At 50.4% G+C, this 16,111-nt stretch overlaps 1 protein-coding gene across 1 annotated transcript in view; it reads left to right on the top strand.

Annotated features, from left to right (window-relative positions):
* The window catches only part of Ift140 (intraflagellar transport 140), an 89,589-nt gene extending 73,485 nt beyond the window's left edge, over positions 1 to 16,104 (top strand). Inside the window, exons 20-31 of the mRNA XM_041675953.1 lie at positions 4,742 to 4,919; positions 5,736 to 5,926; positions 6,355 to 6,450; positions 6,651 to 6,783; positions 7,379 to 7,522; positions 8,638 to 8,766; positions 8,883 to 9,065; positions 9,877 to 10,083; positions 10,360 to 10,572; positions 10,656 to 10,822; positions 12,202 to 12,343; positions 15,323 to 16,104. Coding sequence (XP_041531887.1) covers positions 4,742 to 4,919; positions 5,736 to 5,926; positions 6,355 to 6,450; positions 6,651 to 6,783; positions 7,379 to 7,522; positions 8,638 to 8,766; positions 8,883 to 9,065; positions 9,877 to 10,083; positions 10,360 to 10,572; positions 10,656 to 10,822; positions 12,202 to 12,343; positions 15,323 to 15,529 — 1,990 coding nt within the window. The 3' untranslated portion in view covers positions 15,530 to 16,104. The remainder of the gene's footprint in view (positions 1 to 4,741; positions 4,920 to 5,735; positions 5,927 to 6,354; positions 6,451 to 6,650; positions 6,784 to 7,378; positions 7,523 to 8,637; positions 8,767 to 8,882; positions 9,066 to 9,876; positions 10,084 to 10,359; positions 10,573 to 10,655; positions 10,823 to 12,201; positions 12,344 to 15,322) is intronic.
* The last annotated feature ends 7 nt before the right edge of the window (positions 16,105 to 16,111 follow it).

The following is a 16,111-nucleotide window of genomic DNA, read 5'->3' as shown; positions in this document are numbered from 1 at the left end:
TGTCTTGTCAATTCTCTGAGGGGTTTTACGAGTTTACCCCTGAGGTTTGAAACCAGTATTGATATGACTTATTTATATTTTCCATTCTCCTTGGCCTGAGCCTGAAGGAAATTTACTTTTCATTCTAGGTCTCTGGGTACAGCCTCTCTGTGGGTTATGTTCCCTCCTTCCCTCGCTCCTTTCCTCCCTCCTCTCTCTCTCTCTCTCTCCCTCCCTCCTCTCTCTCTCCCTCCTTCCCCTGCCCCCTTTCTTTGAGGCAGGGTTTCTGTGTAGATCTAGTTGCCCTGGAACTCTCTCTGTAAACCAGACTGTCCTCGAGCTCACAGAGATCCGTCTGCCTCTGCCTTCCGAGTGCTAGGATTAAACACGTGCGCCGCCACTGCCCAACCTCTAGGTTACTTTCTAAGCACAAGGAACTTGACAAGAGGTGTAGGTGCTGTCTGCCCTCAGCTCATGCCCTGACTCAGAAGACACTTATGTAGGACAACTGCCATTTTCCCGCATGTGCCTCCCCCCAGAGGCAGAATTAGGGTGCAGCATCTCCAACACAATATTCCCAAACATGAAACAGAGCAAGTATATTTGAAATGGAGATATCCCCAAGTTTCCATTCAGAGAAAAGCTATTTCCCTCCTTAATTAAGCCAGTTATCTTCAGGTAGTTATTATACAGCTAATTTTCGGAGGGAATCAAACATGTAGTTTCAAACCCAGGGAACTGTTGTAATGATTCTCTAACTCCCAAGCTGACCTGCTCCTTCTGCCTCAACCTTCTGTAGCTAGTACTGAAGGCTACAAGGACACACATGATCGTCTCAGATGGGGCCCTTGTCCCGGTTTTGTTTTTCCTTTCCTGAGCTGGGTTAGGAGGAAGCCAAAGCCTTGCAGGAACTTCTGCCGTGCCGCCATGTGACTGTGCACTCGGCCTATCTGTGTGGGAGAGTAGGCGGGGGAGATAAGGCATCAGGAGGGGGGTCCTGTCTTGAGACATGATGCTGTCCTCAGAGGATTTTAGGGTCCTGTGTGACTGGTAGGAAATCTCCCCCAAAGAACCGCAAGCCAAGCTGGAGGATTGTTACTGTAGCTATGTGCTCCTCTACCCCCACTCACCACACTGCCACCATGCACACGCACGCACACATACATACACACACACACTTAGACGAGCAAGGAACATCCTAAGTGTAGATCAGCCTGCTGGTCCCCTAGTCGCTCACTTAGGACAGGTCTAGCCGACCATAGGTCCTCCCAGAAACTAGGCCCGTGGCAGAGCCCCCTCTGTGACAGCATCTGCTTCTCATCTAGATGCCTATAAGCTGATGAGGTACAGATGTGATCCCTTTCCACAGAGTAACTCAGACAACAGGAAATTCTCAAGACTTGGACAGGGCCGGGAGGGTGTTTACTTCTTGGAATTTATGCCAGATGCACAAATCCCAGAACTCTGCGCAGGCGTCGGAGCTGCCCCATCCTTGGAGAGCGAAGTTGCCGGAGTCGTGTGCAGAGAATGTCAGGAATCCTGTGGGAGGTGAGATGGTCCTGGTCTGGAGACAGCCACGGAACGTACAGTGTGCATTTGTGGAAAAGGCTGGCAGCCATTTTTCGGGCCTAGGCTCTTGCAGCAGCTGAGGCCTGGTCTTCCCTATTGGGGCACAGCGGGGACTCTCCCCCCAGTTTTCCCTGTCTGGCTGGGGGCTGTTCCTCCAGCACAAGCTCTTCAGATATCCTACTTGATTCATCCTCGGGCAGAGGCCCCTGTGAAAATAGCCAGACATCTCGGTGAGGGGAAAAGACCTTTGTCACGTACAGGGCCAAGGAAGCACAGCAGCCCCAAGCCTCCTACCTGTCTCACACTCCACAGAAGGCCAGACACTGGCCTGGAGCAGACCCTCCTGGTGGCAAAAGAGAAAGCCCAGGGCACACACCAGCCAGCTTTGCCTACAGGCCAGCAACTACTCTTAGTTATCTTCCCAACACTGGATATGGAGACAGCTGTTGCTTTCTAGGCAGTACAGAAGCGGGGCTACCCAGGGAAGCAGGGGCTGTCAAAAGGCCGTGTCCTCCCATCCATCTAGCCTCCACACCCAGGCCTCAGGAGGCAGTGAGAGTAAACTGTTATTTTGGTTTCATATTCTTGAGACAGAGTCTCACCATGTAACCCTGACTGTACTGAAACTCACTCTGTAGACCAGGCTGGCCTCAAACTCATGGAGATTCTCCTGCCTCTGCCTCCTGCGTACTGGAATTAAAGGCACTTTGCAAACATTTTTTAAGCATGTAATCATATAAACTAGTAGGAACAGGATGATTCTTTAAAGGGCCTCTTGTCTAGCTACCATCGTGCTGTAGACAGCGCCCATGCCTCATGCACCCAGCTAGCCCAGCAAGCTCAGGAGGGCACTGGCAGACCCTGTGCATCCTGAAAGTTCTGTGTAGCTCACTGGAGTTGCGTCAGGAGAACCAAGCATATTCTTTGGGATTCCAGACTTCCCACTGGATGACATTTCTAGGAACAGTTTTGACTTAAAGAACCCTGAGAGTTGGCAGGTAACCCACAGGATTCGACATGAGGCCCAGCGCTCCCTTTGAGAGACCCACACCAAAGGGTAGTAGGGAGTTTAAACTCAGAGTGGGACTTACTGCTTGAGGGCCCAGATAACGGGCCTCTGACACGGATGTGTGTCCTGTCATAGCGGTTCCTGTTGGGAAGCTGCCCTGGCTGGGGCCATGTGGCACTGAGCAGGTTTGGCCACACATGCTGCCTCCGAGCGACCATGAGTCGTTTGATTTCCAAAGCCAAAAGCACAAGGGCAGTGAGTCCACCTGCTTGGAGAAACAGCTCAGCCAGGGGCTGCCTGTGGCTGGCACCTCTTAGAGGTCCCCAGCCTGGCTCACGAGTCACCTTGTCCAGAACAACTGTGTGTTCTGGGGACTGCAGACCAGAGTGTGAGAAGCCCAGGAGCCTCCCACAGCTGGCGGGGTTCGGGCTGGGATTTAGGCATACATGCTTCCCTCTTCCCCAGAACAGCACCTTGAGCCCACGTTGCTGCCGTGTAACTCTGGTCAGGCCTCACTTCCCTACAAGTAGTAGTCACCCGATATGTCCCTGCTAAAATGCAGACACGCCTGTCCTCCTGTTACTTGATACCTAGGTCTATGGAGTCAGTCAGAGTTCTAGCAGGACCCAGGCAGGTCAGAATGACGTATGGGCAGAACATGCTGACCTGAAGGAAAGACACCTGGATGTGTAAATTTTCAACCACAGGCACAGCAGCGGCCACCGCACCCCAGCCAGTGCCTGAGCTGACTTAGTAGGTGTTTTCCCTCCACGTCTGTTCAAATCAAGGAATCTAAGACTTGGGTCATCCGTGGATCATCTAGCTGCCCATAGTAGGACTTGACCCAACAGCTCAAGAGTCCTCTTACCCATCCTTCTTTGTGAACAAATCGTTAAGAAAATGTTCAGTACAATGGTATATCAGGCCCCACTCCCCAGATCAGCAGCCAGCCTCATGTGGGCAGCTGCCTTTCAAGCTCTTAGTTCTGCTAAGTTTGTGAGGCTGCAAAAGAACAGACCTACCCCACTTCCTGGAACCAGGCTTTACCTGGGGGGAGCCCCTAGAATGCGATGAGAAGGCCTGGGGTAAATGCTTCTACACAGATGCTCCTGTCTGCACATCCCTGGCGTCTCGTGTGTGTGTGTGTGTGTGTGTGTGTGTGTGTGTGTGTGTGTCGGGTGGGCAAGACAGGTTAACTACATGTGTATGTGCATACCTGTGCGTGTAGCACTGCTGTGGTCTTAGAATAAGAAGAACCTATTTCTAGTTGGCCTAAGCAGAGCGGGGACTGTGCGAAGAACACACTGGTTCCCTTTCCACCTCTCTATTCAGTGTTTGTTCCAAACTGAGTGTTTACAAGAGGATCCTGTATCCTCTCTAAGGAGGTCCAGGCTCACGCTGGACTACCTCAAAATGGGGGACAAGGAAGGGTCCACTGTCCAGGCTGGCCCTGCTCCAGGCCCCTTGATTGAGTTGGGGTTGTGGTCCGCCTCCACCCCACCTTTCCAAACACTGAGTTCTGCCTGGGAGAGGTGAGGTAAGGCTGTCATGACCCTTCCTGTAGGGTCTCCAGTGCTGGAAGTAGTATAGGAAAGCTACATGGAGTCTGTTACTCGGTTGTGAGCAAGAAGGTCTGTCTTTGACCTGACTCACAGTTAGGAAAAGCCATTGTCTGTTGAGCAGACAGAGTAATATGGCGTAGTTACAGAAGATTATCTGTCCCCTTTGTCATCGCTCAAGGCCTTCAAAATCAGGGATGCTATGTTAAGACGTGCAAGGGAGACTCAGGATAGTTCTTTCCTTCCTTCCTCTTGAGTAATGGCATGCACTGCCTATTCTGCATGTAGGGGTTCAATTCTGCAGTCCTACTGTGCTGGCTGTACACAGTGTCATGTAGGGGTCCTATTCTGCAATCCTACTGTGCTGGCTGTACACGGTGTCATGTAGGGGTCCTGTTCTGCAGTCCTACTGTGTTGGCTGTACACAGTGTCATATAGGGGTCCTTTTCTGCAGTCCTACTGTGTTGGCTGTACACAGTGTCATATAGGGGTCCTGTTCTGCAGGCCTTGTCATGTAGGACCCTCTGCTTGCTGGTTCTGTGCACTCTCAGATGCTGAGAAGGGGCAGGGAGCACCCTGAGCTCTGGGTTGGAAGCTGACAGGGCCTCCTATCTTCTCTCTACAGTGAGACTGTCTGGGAGAACATGGCACGCATGTGTGTGAAGACTCAGAGGCTGGATGTCGCTAAGGTGTGCTTAGGGAACATGGGCCATGCCCGTGGGGCCCGAGCACTACGGGAAGCTGAGCGGGAGCCAGAATTGGAAGCCAGAGTGGCCATGCTGGCCATACAGCTGGGCATGCTGGTGAGTGGTCCCAGTCTCAGACAGACAGACACGGGGGCAGAGAGGAAGGTGGTCAATCCTGTCACATCGCCAGGCTGAGCCTGCAGTAAAAAGGGCAGAGGCCGCTAAGTAGAGACCTTCTTCAGCTAAAGTCTAGTAACACAGGACCAAGGAGGTGAAGTGGAGCTGGCAAGCGGACACGCAGTCTGGCTGCTGGTCTCTTGAGGCCTGGGGTCTGCAGGAGGGAGACAGCGGGTGTTCCTGGCAGACGTCCACCTACAACAGAAATCCCTCAAAATAGCCTATGCTATCAGGTTGGTTTCCTAAGGTCTCCGGTCTGGGGCTACATCCTCCTGCCTTAAAAGATACTGACACATTCCCCACAGTCAGATGACTTAGTGGACTTATGCATCCAAGAGGCAGACCTCTGAGCAGGGAATTGTGGGGGGCAGGCATCCCACCCACACATATGCTACATGGCAGGAGCACCCCAGAAGACTTCCCTATTTGTAGGGGAGCACAGGAGTGATGCAGGACCTCCTAGAGTATGGCTGAGCTGGAGCAAGGTTAAAATTCCCCTGGCAATATACAGGTCTCAGTGGAGACTGGAAAGTCACGTGGACACATGTTGCCTTTCTTGACTGCCAGCCCCAGCGTGGTGTGCACGTGCATCTCAAGGCATGCGGTGCATTGTCATGAGCTTGTGGCGACTGTGAAATGACCTTCACATCAAAGTGACACCACGACAGCCCCTCGTGCCCACCGTCCTTTCTCCTCAGGTGGTCTTTCTAAAACAGCAGCACCATAACTGAGGCAGCCATCTCTCTTTATCCCCAGGAGGAGGCTGAACAACTCTACAAGAAGTGCAAGCGCTATGACCTCCTGAACAAGCTCTACCAGGCCTCAGATCAGTGGCAGAGAGCAGTGGAGGTGGCTGAGCTCCACGACCGTGTCCACCTGCGCACCACTTACTACAACTATGCCAAGCACCTGGAGGCCAGTGCAGACTGTGGCCTGGCCCTCAGTTAGTGAGTGGGGCGTGGGCAGGGATGGGCCCTGACAGTTCTGAAATGGAGACCTGTCCCAGGGCAGCCCATGTGATCCTCCATAGGAGCTGACCAGGAGCTTGGGTTCTGTGGTGGTAAGACAGAATGTTTGGCCCTCTGTGTGTCAGTCAGTGTGGTACATACCAGACTTAGGGATCCCCCGAGGAAGAATGTGCCACAGGGATACAGCTACAGGGAAGCCCATTCCAAAAATGGGGTGAGCTGTGCTTAGAGTTGCATCCATGATATGGAATTTGCACGATAGCTCTGAGGTATGGCTAACACTCCGGTCCACATAGCACAAAACATACAAGAATGCACAGAGCGCAGGGCTGCAGGCCAGCTGTTCTCAGACACTCTGACATGGCCCCTGGTCGTGAAGCAAAGTGGAATAGCTCCTTCTTCCACAGCTATGAGAAGTCCGACACCCACCGATTTGAGGTACCCAGGATGCTCTCAGAAGATCTGCAATCACTGGAGCTCTACATCAACAGAATGAAGGACAAGTAAGTGTCCCCACGGGATAAGACCTCCCAGGTGTGCGGGTCCCATGTCAGAGCGGGGGAGTCCACCTGATCCAAGAGCTGGTCTTGGAACAGCTCCAGATCTGTCCCTTTCAGTTTCGTGCATCCACTGTGGGCAGTGATGGTACAGGGTGTCAGTTCCGGTGGGAGTGAGACCTTGAGCTCCAAGGGTTGTCACACAGGACCCTGTGGAGGTGGTGGGCCCAGTACCTTGAGAGCCAGGCCGAGATGGACACTGCATTGCGCTACTACGAGCTGGCACAGGACTACTTCTCCCTGGTCCGGATCCATTGCTTCCAAGGCAACATTCAGAAGGTGAGAGTGGGTAGGGAGGTAGAGCACCTGTCTGTATGCATGGGGCCCTCAGCTGGACCCCTGTGTGCATGTGTGTATGTGTGTGTGTGTGTGTGTATGTGCATGCATGTGTGTGTGTACAATTTTAATTTAAAAATGAAAGAAAGGTTGGGGATGGAGAGATGACTCAGCAGTTAAGAGTTCTTGCTGCTTTTCCAGAGTTGAGTTCCTGGCATTCATGTGGGGCAACTCACAGTCACCCGCTAACTCCAGCTCCGGGGATATGGTGCCTTCTTCTGGCCTCCACGGGCACTGCATCTATATGCACAAACACATACATGTAAAAATTAAACATTTTTAAAAATAGGTGGGACTGGAGAGATGACTCAGCAGGTAAGAGCACTGGCTGTTCTTCCAGAAAACCCAGGTTCAATTACCAGTACCCACGTAGCAGCTCACAACTGTCTGTAAACTGGCACCTCACAGACATACATGCAGACAAAACACCAATGTCTATAAAATAAATAATTCTTTAGGAATAAAAAAAATAGGATAGTGCACCCTGTGGAGTGGAGTGAGGGGACAGAGACGATCCTGGGTGCTCTGGTCTTTCTAGGCTGCTGAAATAGCCAACGAGACTGGGGACTGGGCTGCATCCTACCACCTTGCCCGGCAGTACGAGAGCCAGGATGAGGTGAAACAGGCGGTGCACTTCTACACGCGGGCACAGGCTTTCAACAACGCCATCCGCCTGTGCAAGGTATGGTTCTGCCTGGGCAGGCGGCACATCCTGCACTGCTTGGTCCTGGAAACCTGACTGGGGTGACAGCAAAGCAAAGAAGGGACAGGCACATATACAGACAGGCTGGGCTTGGGGAGCTGCGCTCACGCTGTGGAGAGCACCTACTGGCAGACCAAAGCCCTGTGTATTTACTGTGTGCAGCACAAGGAGGAGGGATTAAGGGGTCTTGGTAAGCGGTCTCTGTAGGGGATTCTCAGGCTGTAAACACCTGGGAAGAGGAGACTGCAACCAGCACTTTCTGCACACACTGTCAGCATCATTACACAGACCTGAGAAAGGCTTTGCCAGTTCCCCTGAGCCTGGCCCAGGGAAGGCTTTGCCAGTCTCTGGGTCTGAGGCATTGGGTTCCTTGACATAGCCATGTCCAATGCCAACAACACACATTCACGCAGGGTTTCCTCCTCTCCCCCACGCTATTGCTGTTTTCAAAGTTTTATTAAGAGTACTCCAGCCAGCATTGGTAGTACACGCCTTTAAATCCCAGCACTCAGGAGGCTGATGCAGGTGGATCTCTGTGAGTTCAAGGCCAGCCTAGTCTACAGAGTGAGTTCCAGAACAGCCAGGGCTACACAGAGAAACTCTGTGGCGGGGGGGGGGGGGGGGGGGGGGGGGGATGTGCTTCAAACACAAAGGTACAAAGGTTCAGAGGCCTGTGCTGTGAGCACTCACACCTGCTGCTGGGTTCCTACTCACCTCTGACTCTTCTTGTCCCCTCCCTCTGGGCTTCCTCTGACATTGCCACTCTGTCCAGTCTCCCGAGCCAGTAGTGGCTGACACATAGGTTACAGCCTTGCAAATGCACACCTCATCAAAAGCTGTTGGGTATTTTTATGAGTACCCCCTTCAGTCTTGTTTCTGGAGTTATCCCTACCTCAGGTGTTTCTTGCAGTGCTCTGTAAAATAGAACGAAAGGTATTTGAAAACCCTGGTACAAAGACTGGCCTAGTAAAACCTGGTGCCCCTGAACTGGCACAGATCTGCTGGTGATACCAAACACAGCCACATTCACGAATCTCCGGGGTTTGGGTATGCCGGACAGAGCTGCCCGCAGAGCCACACCTTCCTCCCTGCAGGAGAATGGCTTAGATGACCAGCTCATGAACTTGGCCCTTTTGAGCTCCCCAGAGGACATGATCGAGGCAGCCCGGTATTACGAGGAGAAGGGCGAGCAGATGGACAGGGCTGTCATGCTGTATCACAAGGTGAGTGTTTGGCTTCTGCTGGGGACCTGCAGAGACCTTTGTGAAGCTCCAGGGAAACTGGCTGGGGGAATTGTTGGGACCTCAAGCAGCAGCTGAATTTCCACCACTGTCCACAGGCTGGACACTTTTCCAAGGCCCTGGAATTAGCCTTCACCACCCAGCAGTTTGCAGCCCTACAGCTCATAGCAGAGGACCTGGATGAGAAGTCGGATCCTGCTCTCCTAGCCCGCTGCTCAGACTTCTGCATTGAGCACAGGCAGTTTGAAAAGGCTGTAGAACTTCTGCTGGCTGCCAAGAAGGTACAGGGATGGCGGGAGCCAAGGGGCGGGGCGTGCTTCTGCTATTTCTGTTTGATTATAAAGTCTCAAGATGGCTATGGCTGCAACTTGGCTGGAAGTCAGGGGTGATCCCAAAAGTTCACCCAGCATAGTGTACCAGGATTGCTGCTGCGAGGGCCTCACCACCCACCCCACATCTTCAGCTCTAACCAGGCAGTCGGTTCTAATTGTGTGTGTGTGTGTGTGTGTGTGTGTACATGCAAGCAATGTAACTCACACAACATAAATTTCCTGTATTTTGGAGGCTTGTTTGGTTTTCTAGATAGACTATCTCAAGGTGGCCTCAAAATCTGTGGCTCAAGTGATCTTCCTGCCTGAGCCTCTGAAGTAGCTAGAATCATAAGCACACGACACCATGCCCAACATAGATTGTTTTGTCTTTGAGATGGTATCTCTCTCTATAACCTAGAGATATGGCCTTGAACTCACCATGAAGCTCAAGCTGGCCTGGTGCTCACATTCCTGCCTCATCTTCCAAGGGCTACAGGTGTGCACTACCACACCTGACTTTGAAGTGGTTTCTGGTGGAAACATACAGTGTTGGAGTTTTTTCCCCACAGCAAATGTTATTCTTCTGAGTTATTAAAAGCATGAGGAAGAGTAACACGCCTGAGTCTGTCCCTTAGCTTGGTCGTTTTAGTCCTGCTCAGCACAGGCAGCGCCAGCATAGCCAGGGGCGCAGCTTGCTCTGACAGGGCGGCAGACGTGACGGAGACCCAGGCAGGCGCCCAGCAGCCCCGCCACAGCCTGCTTTGTCTCTGGCATCTTGCAGTATCATGAGGCGCTGCAGCTGTGCCTGGAACAAAACATGACCATCACCGAGGAGATGGCAGAGAAGATGACCGTGTCCAAGGACTCCACGGACCTGTCTGAGGAGTCGCGGCGCGAGCTGCTAGAACAAATTGCAAACTGCTGTATGCGCCAGGGCAACTATCACCTGGCAACCAAGAAATACACGCAGGCTGGGAACAAGTTGAAAGTGAGTCTCTCTGGGCCACTGGGTCTCAGCTGGGCCATTTGTTGGGCATTTGGGCACAGGCCCTGATGCTACTTGTACCTCTGAGTATAGCCTGAGCAGGGAGCAGCCTTCCTAGCTAAAATGTTGAAGGACTGGGGAGTATGATGCATAAAGACCCTTGTAATGGTGGAGCCAGACTCACAGTATTAGGTCCCATTAGCAAACTGAACTGCATTGTCCTGGGGACTTTCAAAACGTAAACCTGCTCAACTGAGCCCTGGCCCTTTCTCTGCCTAGGCCATGAGAGCACTGCTCAAATCTGGAGACACGGAGAAAATTGTGTTCTTTGCCGGCGTCTCAAGACAGAAGGAAATCTATATCATGGCAGCCAATTACCTACAGTCCTTGGACTGGCGGAAGGAACCAGAGATCATGAAGAATATCATCAGCTTCTATACAAAAGGGCGGGCCTTAGACCTCCTGGCTGGCTTCTATGATGCCTGTGCCCAGGTACAGACCTTCTTCAGGGTTCCAGCAGGATTGCAGGGGGCCCCACAGAGCCCCTTAGGTCCTCAAGGGTCTCTTTGGTACAGGTGGAGATTGATGAATACCAGAACTATGACAAGGCTCACGGGGCACTGACTGAGGCCTATAAGTGCCTGTCCAAAGCCAAGGCCAAGAGCCCGCTGGACCAGGAGACCAAGCTAGCCCAGCTACAAAGCAAGATGACCCTAGTGAAGCGGTTCATCCAGGCCCGAAGGTATGTCCTCTAGAGGAACAGGTCAGGAGGGGAAGGCCCTCTGTTTGTACCCTAAGGTTCTCCACTTCCCTTCACAAGAGTTTAGGCTGACTTTAAGAGACCAGACCGAGGGGCTGGAGAGATGGCTCAGAGGTTAAGAGCATTTCCTGCTCTTCCAAAGGTCCTGAGTTCAATTTCCAGCAACCACATGGTGGCTCACAACCATCTGTAATGAGGTCTGGTGCCCTCTTCTGGCCTGCAGGCATACATACAGACAGAATATTGTATATATAATAAGAGAGAGAGAGAGAGAGACCAGCCTGAGTTTGTGTTTACAACAGATATTCTCCAGGTAATTCTTTTTTTAAAAAATATTTATTTATTATGTATACAATATTCTGTCTGTGTGTATGCCTGCAGGCCAGAAGAGAACACCAGACCCCATTACAGATGGTTGTGAGCCACCATGTGGTTGCTGGGAATTGAACTCAGGACCTTTGGAAGAGCAGGCAATGTTCTTAACCTCTGAGCCATCTCTCCAGCCCTCTTTTTTTTTTTAAGATTTATTAATTATGTATACAGTGTTCTACCTGTGTGCATACCTGCACCCCAGAAGAGGGCACCAGATCTCATTGTAGATGGTTGTGAGCCACCATGTGGTTGCTGGGAATTGAACTCAGGACCTCTGGAAGAACAGTCAGTGTTCTTAACCGCTGAGCCATCTCTCCAGTCCTCTTCAGGTAATTCTTGAACAGCTAGATAGGATTCTCTGTTGCCTGTTATACCCGAGCTTCTCTCTGGGAACTCCCTCAGTATCTCAACACCATCTTGGGAAGGAAGATTATTCCACAGAAATTAAGAAAAAAGATTGAGGCAAGAGGAGCGAGCTCAAGTCAGTAGATATGTCTAAGGGGAGCCATGGACATGGTCAGGGGTGGTCTGGGTTATTTTTCTGTTGCTGTGAGGAGACCCGATGCCCAAGCAACTCGTAAAAGAAAGCACTTAATTGTGGGCTTGCTCACGGTTTCAGAGAGTTAGTCCATGCGCACCTCTGGCAGGAAGGCTCTTCCTAGTTTTAACTGCCTGTGTAAGATGGGATACCTTTCTCCCTGTGCCTCCTTCCCATATGTCCCCTCTAAACAGATCTCAGTGTCAAAGCACAGGACCCAGGACTGAAGGGGATGATGGGTGTATGTTAAGTGATTGGATTTACAAGTGAACAAATTAAGGGATTAACATAATTCATGGAAGTCACCTTCACACACACACACACACACACACAAATGCCATCTGGCCATTGCAAAAGCTGCTCCTGCAGGACAGGTGCCTATGCCAGCTTCTGGCATGCAATAAGTGTTGTAGGTCGGGCACAAGCCTTTCTGCCTTGTCTGTCTGTGTAGGACATACACAGAGGACCCCAAAGAGTCCGTTAGACAGTGTGAGCTGCTCCTAGAAGAGCCAGACCTGGACAGCACCATCCGCATTGGGGACGTCTATGGCTTCCTGGTGGAGCACCATGTACAGATGGAGGAATACCAAATGGTAAGGTGACCCTGCTTACTTAGTCCTGCTGCTCTAGAGCACAGGCCTGGTTGTTGGCAGAGGCTATTACTATTTCCTTTGAGGTGGAAACTCCTGTTCTAGAGCACTTTCTATTGCTCTGATAAACACCAAGACCAAATGCAGCATAGGGCAGAAAGATCTATTTCGCCTTACAACTCCTAGGTTACAGTCCATCACTGAGGGAGGTCAGGGCAGGCAACTGGAGGTAGAGTCCAAGCAGATGCCACAGAGGAACACTGCTTTCTTAGACCACCCAGGACCACCTCCCCAGGGATGGCACTGCCATTCAATGGGCTGGGCCCTACTATCTTTGTCAGTATTCATCAAGACAATTCAGGGTTGGCAAGCTAGACAGTCCAGTGGCTTAGAGCACTTGCTGCTCTTGCAGTGAACTCATTGCAACTCCCACAACCCACGTAACTCCAGTTCCACGGGATCCAACAGCATCTGCCTTCCCCAGGTACTGGGCACACACAATGATACATACATATGCAGACAAAATACATATAAGTCTTTGAAATGTATTTTTAAAAGAAAATGCCCCACAAACTCCCTACAAATTAATGTTATGGAGACATTTTCTCAATTGATGTTCTCTCCCAAGATGACTGTAGCTTAAGTCAAGGTGACAAAAAAGGATGGATGGATGGATGGATGTAGAGGCGGTGCACGCCTCATTCTGTATTCGTGTTATTTCCATTTCACCCCTTAATAAAGAGACTTCCATGGATTCTTGCATTAACCCTACTCCACCAACTGAGCTACATACCCAACCCAGCTTTCATTTTACTAATAAATGATAATGTCCTATGTAAAAGTGACTAGTTCTTTGCCAGCATCTGTACAACCATTTTTCGTTGTTAGCCATCCCTGTGGCTGTTGATGTACTAGATAATGAGTCATCTCCCTCGTGTGACGGTGACGTTTTCACAGTGGCTGAGGCTAAGCATCTTGTGTACTTGTCATTTACTTGTCTTTTGTAAAGTGTTCCAGGTGTTTCCATCATTCTGCTTGGTTTTTGTCTGGGTTGGGTTTTTGTTTTTCATCTTCCATATCAAACATGATTTGTTTCCATTCCTCCCCTTTTCTTTCCTTCCAGATTTCCAGCTGCTTACATCTATTGTCCCTCAATTCACTGAGGCTAAATCCGCTTCCTTTTATAGCTGCTATTGTTGCTGTTCATGTTTTCCTTCTCTTAAGAACTACTCTGATTTTGAGCCCACCCAAACGTCTCACCTCAAACATGGTCATTTTACCTCTAAGCCTGACTTAAGTGTCTTCCAAACTGGACCCGGTTGTGTCAAATTGCAAGTCCCTTCTAGACCCCGAAGTCTTCTCAACCCTGTCTGCTCTTGACTTTGCTTCTTTCTTCAATTCTGCTGCTGCTGGACTAAGCTTTCTCTTTAGCCTCTGTGGTCCCGGGAGATGTCCTAAGCTTGTCCTTATGTTCCCATGTGCCCACCACAGCACCTGACACAGACAGGCAACTCTGAATACCTAGGGCAGCCGGGAGGTGGTGGCACACGCCTTTAATCCCAGCACTTGGAAGGCAGAGGCAGGCGGATCTCTGGGAGTTCGAGACCAGCCTGGTCTACAAGAGCTAGTTCCAGGACAGGCTCCAAAACCACAGAGAAACCCTGTCTCGAAAAACAAACAAACAAACAAAAAAATACCTAGGGCAGCATTTTCCCATCCCTTTGGGCTCATGTTCATTTGACTCCTAGCCCTGGGGTTTATGATTTGATGTCAAAGCCAGCCAAACATTACAATATAGCCTTATGTTTCTTATTTATGACCTTTACAGATATAGTATATCTGTCCAATAAAATCATTCTGAATTTTGGCATACGTAAGAATATTAAGATATAGCCAGTTGTGATGGCACAGGTCTATAGTCCTAGCACTCAGGAGGCAAAAGCAGGAAGATTACTGCAGATTCTAGACCAGGCTGGTGTACTTAAGAGAGTTCCAGGGTAGCCAGGGACACACAGTTAAACACTGTCTTTAAAAAAAAAAAGAAGAAGAAGAAGAAGCAGGCTGGGTACTGGTAGCACACGCCTTTAGTCCCAACCCTTGGGAGGTAGAGGCAGGTGGATATTTGTGAGTTCGAGGCCAGCCTGGTCTACAGAGTGAGTTCCAGGACAGCCAGGGCTACACAAAGCAAAAAAGCAAACAAACAAATAAATAAAGCAACTAGAAATATTTAATCATTATTCTTCATTTAAAAAATTTTTAAAGCTGCAAGTAATTTTGTTCATGTTTTGAATTAATATGCACTTCCCAGGATAAGACCTAGAAGACATGAAAGTCTTCTTACCTCTCCTTTGTGTGAGATGCTCCCTGCAGATGAACATGTGCATGCAAGGTTAGGGAGGCCTAAGTATGCTGCCCTACAGGACGCTGGGCCTGTCCTGCCCAGTCCCCCACTCTCTAAGCCAGCCCTGTGCAAACTTAACTAATAACTAGGTTAAACAACTTAATAACTAGGTCAAAGCAGATACTTGATCAAAAAGAGCAATAAGCCATTAGCAGCCTAACTTCAGTTCAGCCAAGCACATGCCCAGAATTGGTAAAAGATATCCAGCCCTCCTTTGCCAAGTGTCCAGAGACAAGGCAAGCAGACTCGAGAGAAAGCAGCTCTAGAACTCAAACCAAATTCTAGTGTTCTGGCTGCTAAAGGACCCTCAAAAACTGCTGTTCCTGTGAACCACAGCTCAGCATTAGCCACTGAGAATCATCTGATGGCCTCCCATACGACAGTCAGTTTACAAATACTGGGGAGGGCCAGACCATGAGTGCCCCTCAGAGCGAAGGCCTTTCTTTACCTGGAGCAAGAATGCTTTCTTTGGCTGAGGGTGGGCAGCTGGGACCTAATGTTTAAGAAATGAATGTGAACCTAAGATATAACTGGTGGTCACATCTATGGGCCTCAGGTCACCACTGTTCCTTCTGTTGCAGGCCTATAAGTATCTCGAGGAGATGAGGAAAAGGCTGCCGTTGGCCAACATATCATACTACGTGGACCAGCGCACCGTAGACACCGTGCATCAGGGCCTGGGCCTCCCACTATCCCGCATCATCCCCGAGCGGGTCCGCCACAACAGCATGGAGGATCACAAGGATGTGTATGAAGAGGTGATGGAAGAAGTGGAGAATGACGCCTGATAGCCTGCGGTCCTGCTGCTGGGAGGAGCCACCGGAAAGGCAGCTCTTTTTGTTTTTTTGTTTATATTGTTGTTAAATTCTGCACTGTCATGTATAAGCAGGGCAGTGGGACGTGGAGTCCAGAGTCCAGCCGCTGTGGCCCAGGAATATGCAGCTCTGGCTTGCCTCAGTTCTGTACTTAGAAGGAAGATCACATTTGCGGTTTAAAGTCATTCCTTCAACATTCCTGCCTCTAGGCACCTGGCAGTTCCTGTGGGGTTTTGGTTCACTTCCTATTAAAGGGAAGTTTCACTTTTCCCATGTTTTCCCAACAAAAGACTCAGAAACGTCTAGATCTAGAACTCTGAACCAAGCAGCCCTTGGAACTTGGGGATACCTGTTACTGTTAGCCTTGCCTGTAGTTGGCTGCTTATAGTCCCCAGCAGAGCCCAGTGCTAAGACCACAGCAGGGATCACGTGGGGCAGGCCTGAGCCCTGAGGACTGTGCCCTTGGTCACCAGAGTAGGGATTGGGATAACAGGCACCATCCATGTCTGCTCACACTCCTATGACTCCAAATAAAGTCCATTTTCTCATAGTCTG

Source organism: Microtus oregoni, unplaced genomic scaffold (genome assembly GCF_018167655.1).
Source record: "Microtus oregoni isolate MIOR12 unplaced genomic scaffold, Mior012 000027F_ref0000203, whole genome shotgun sequence".
NCBI classification, from domain to species: domain Eukaryota; kingdom Metazoa; phylum Chordata; class Mammalia; order Rodentia; family Cricetidae; genus Microtus; species Microtus oregoni.
Note: the sequence above shows the minus strand (reverse complement) of the source record. Positions and strands in the feature narration are given on the sequence as shown.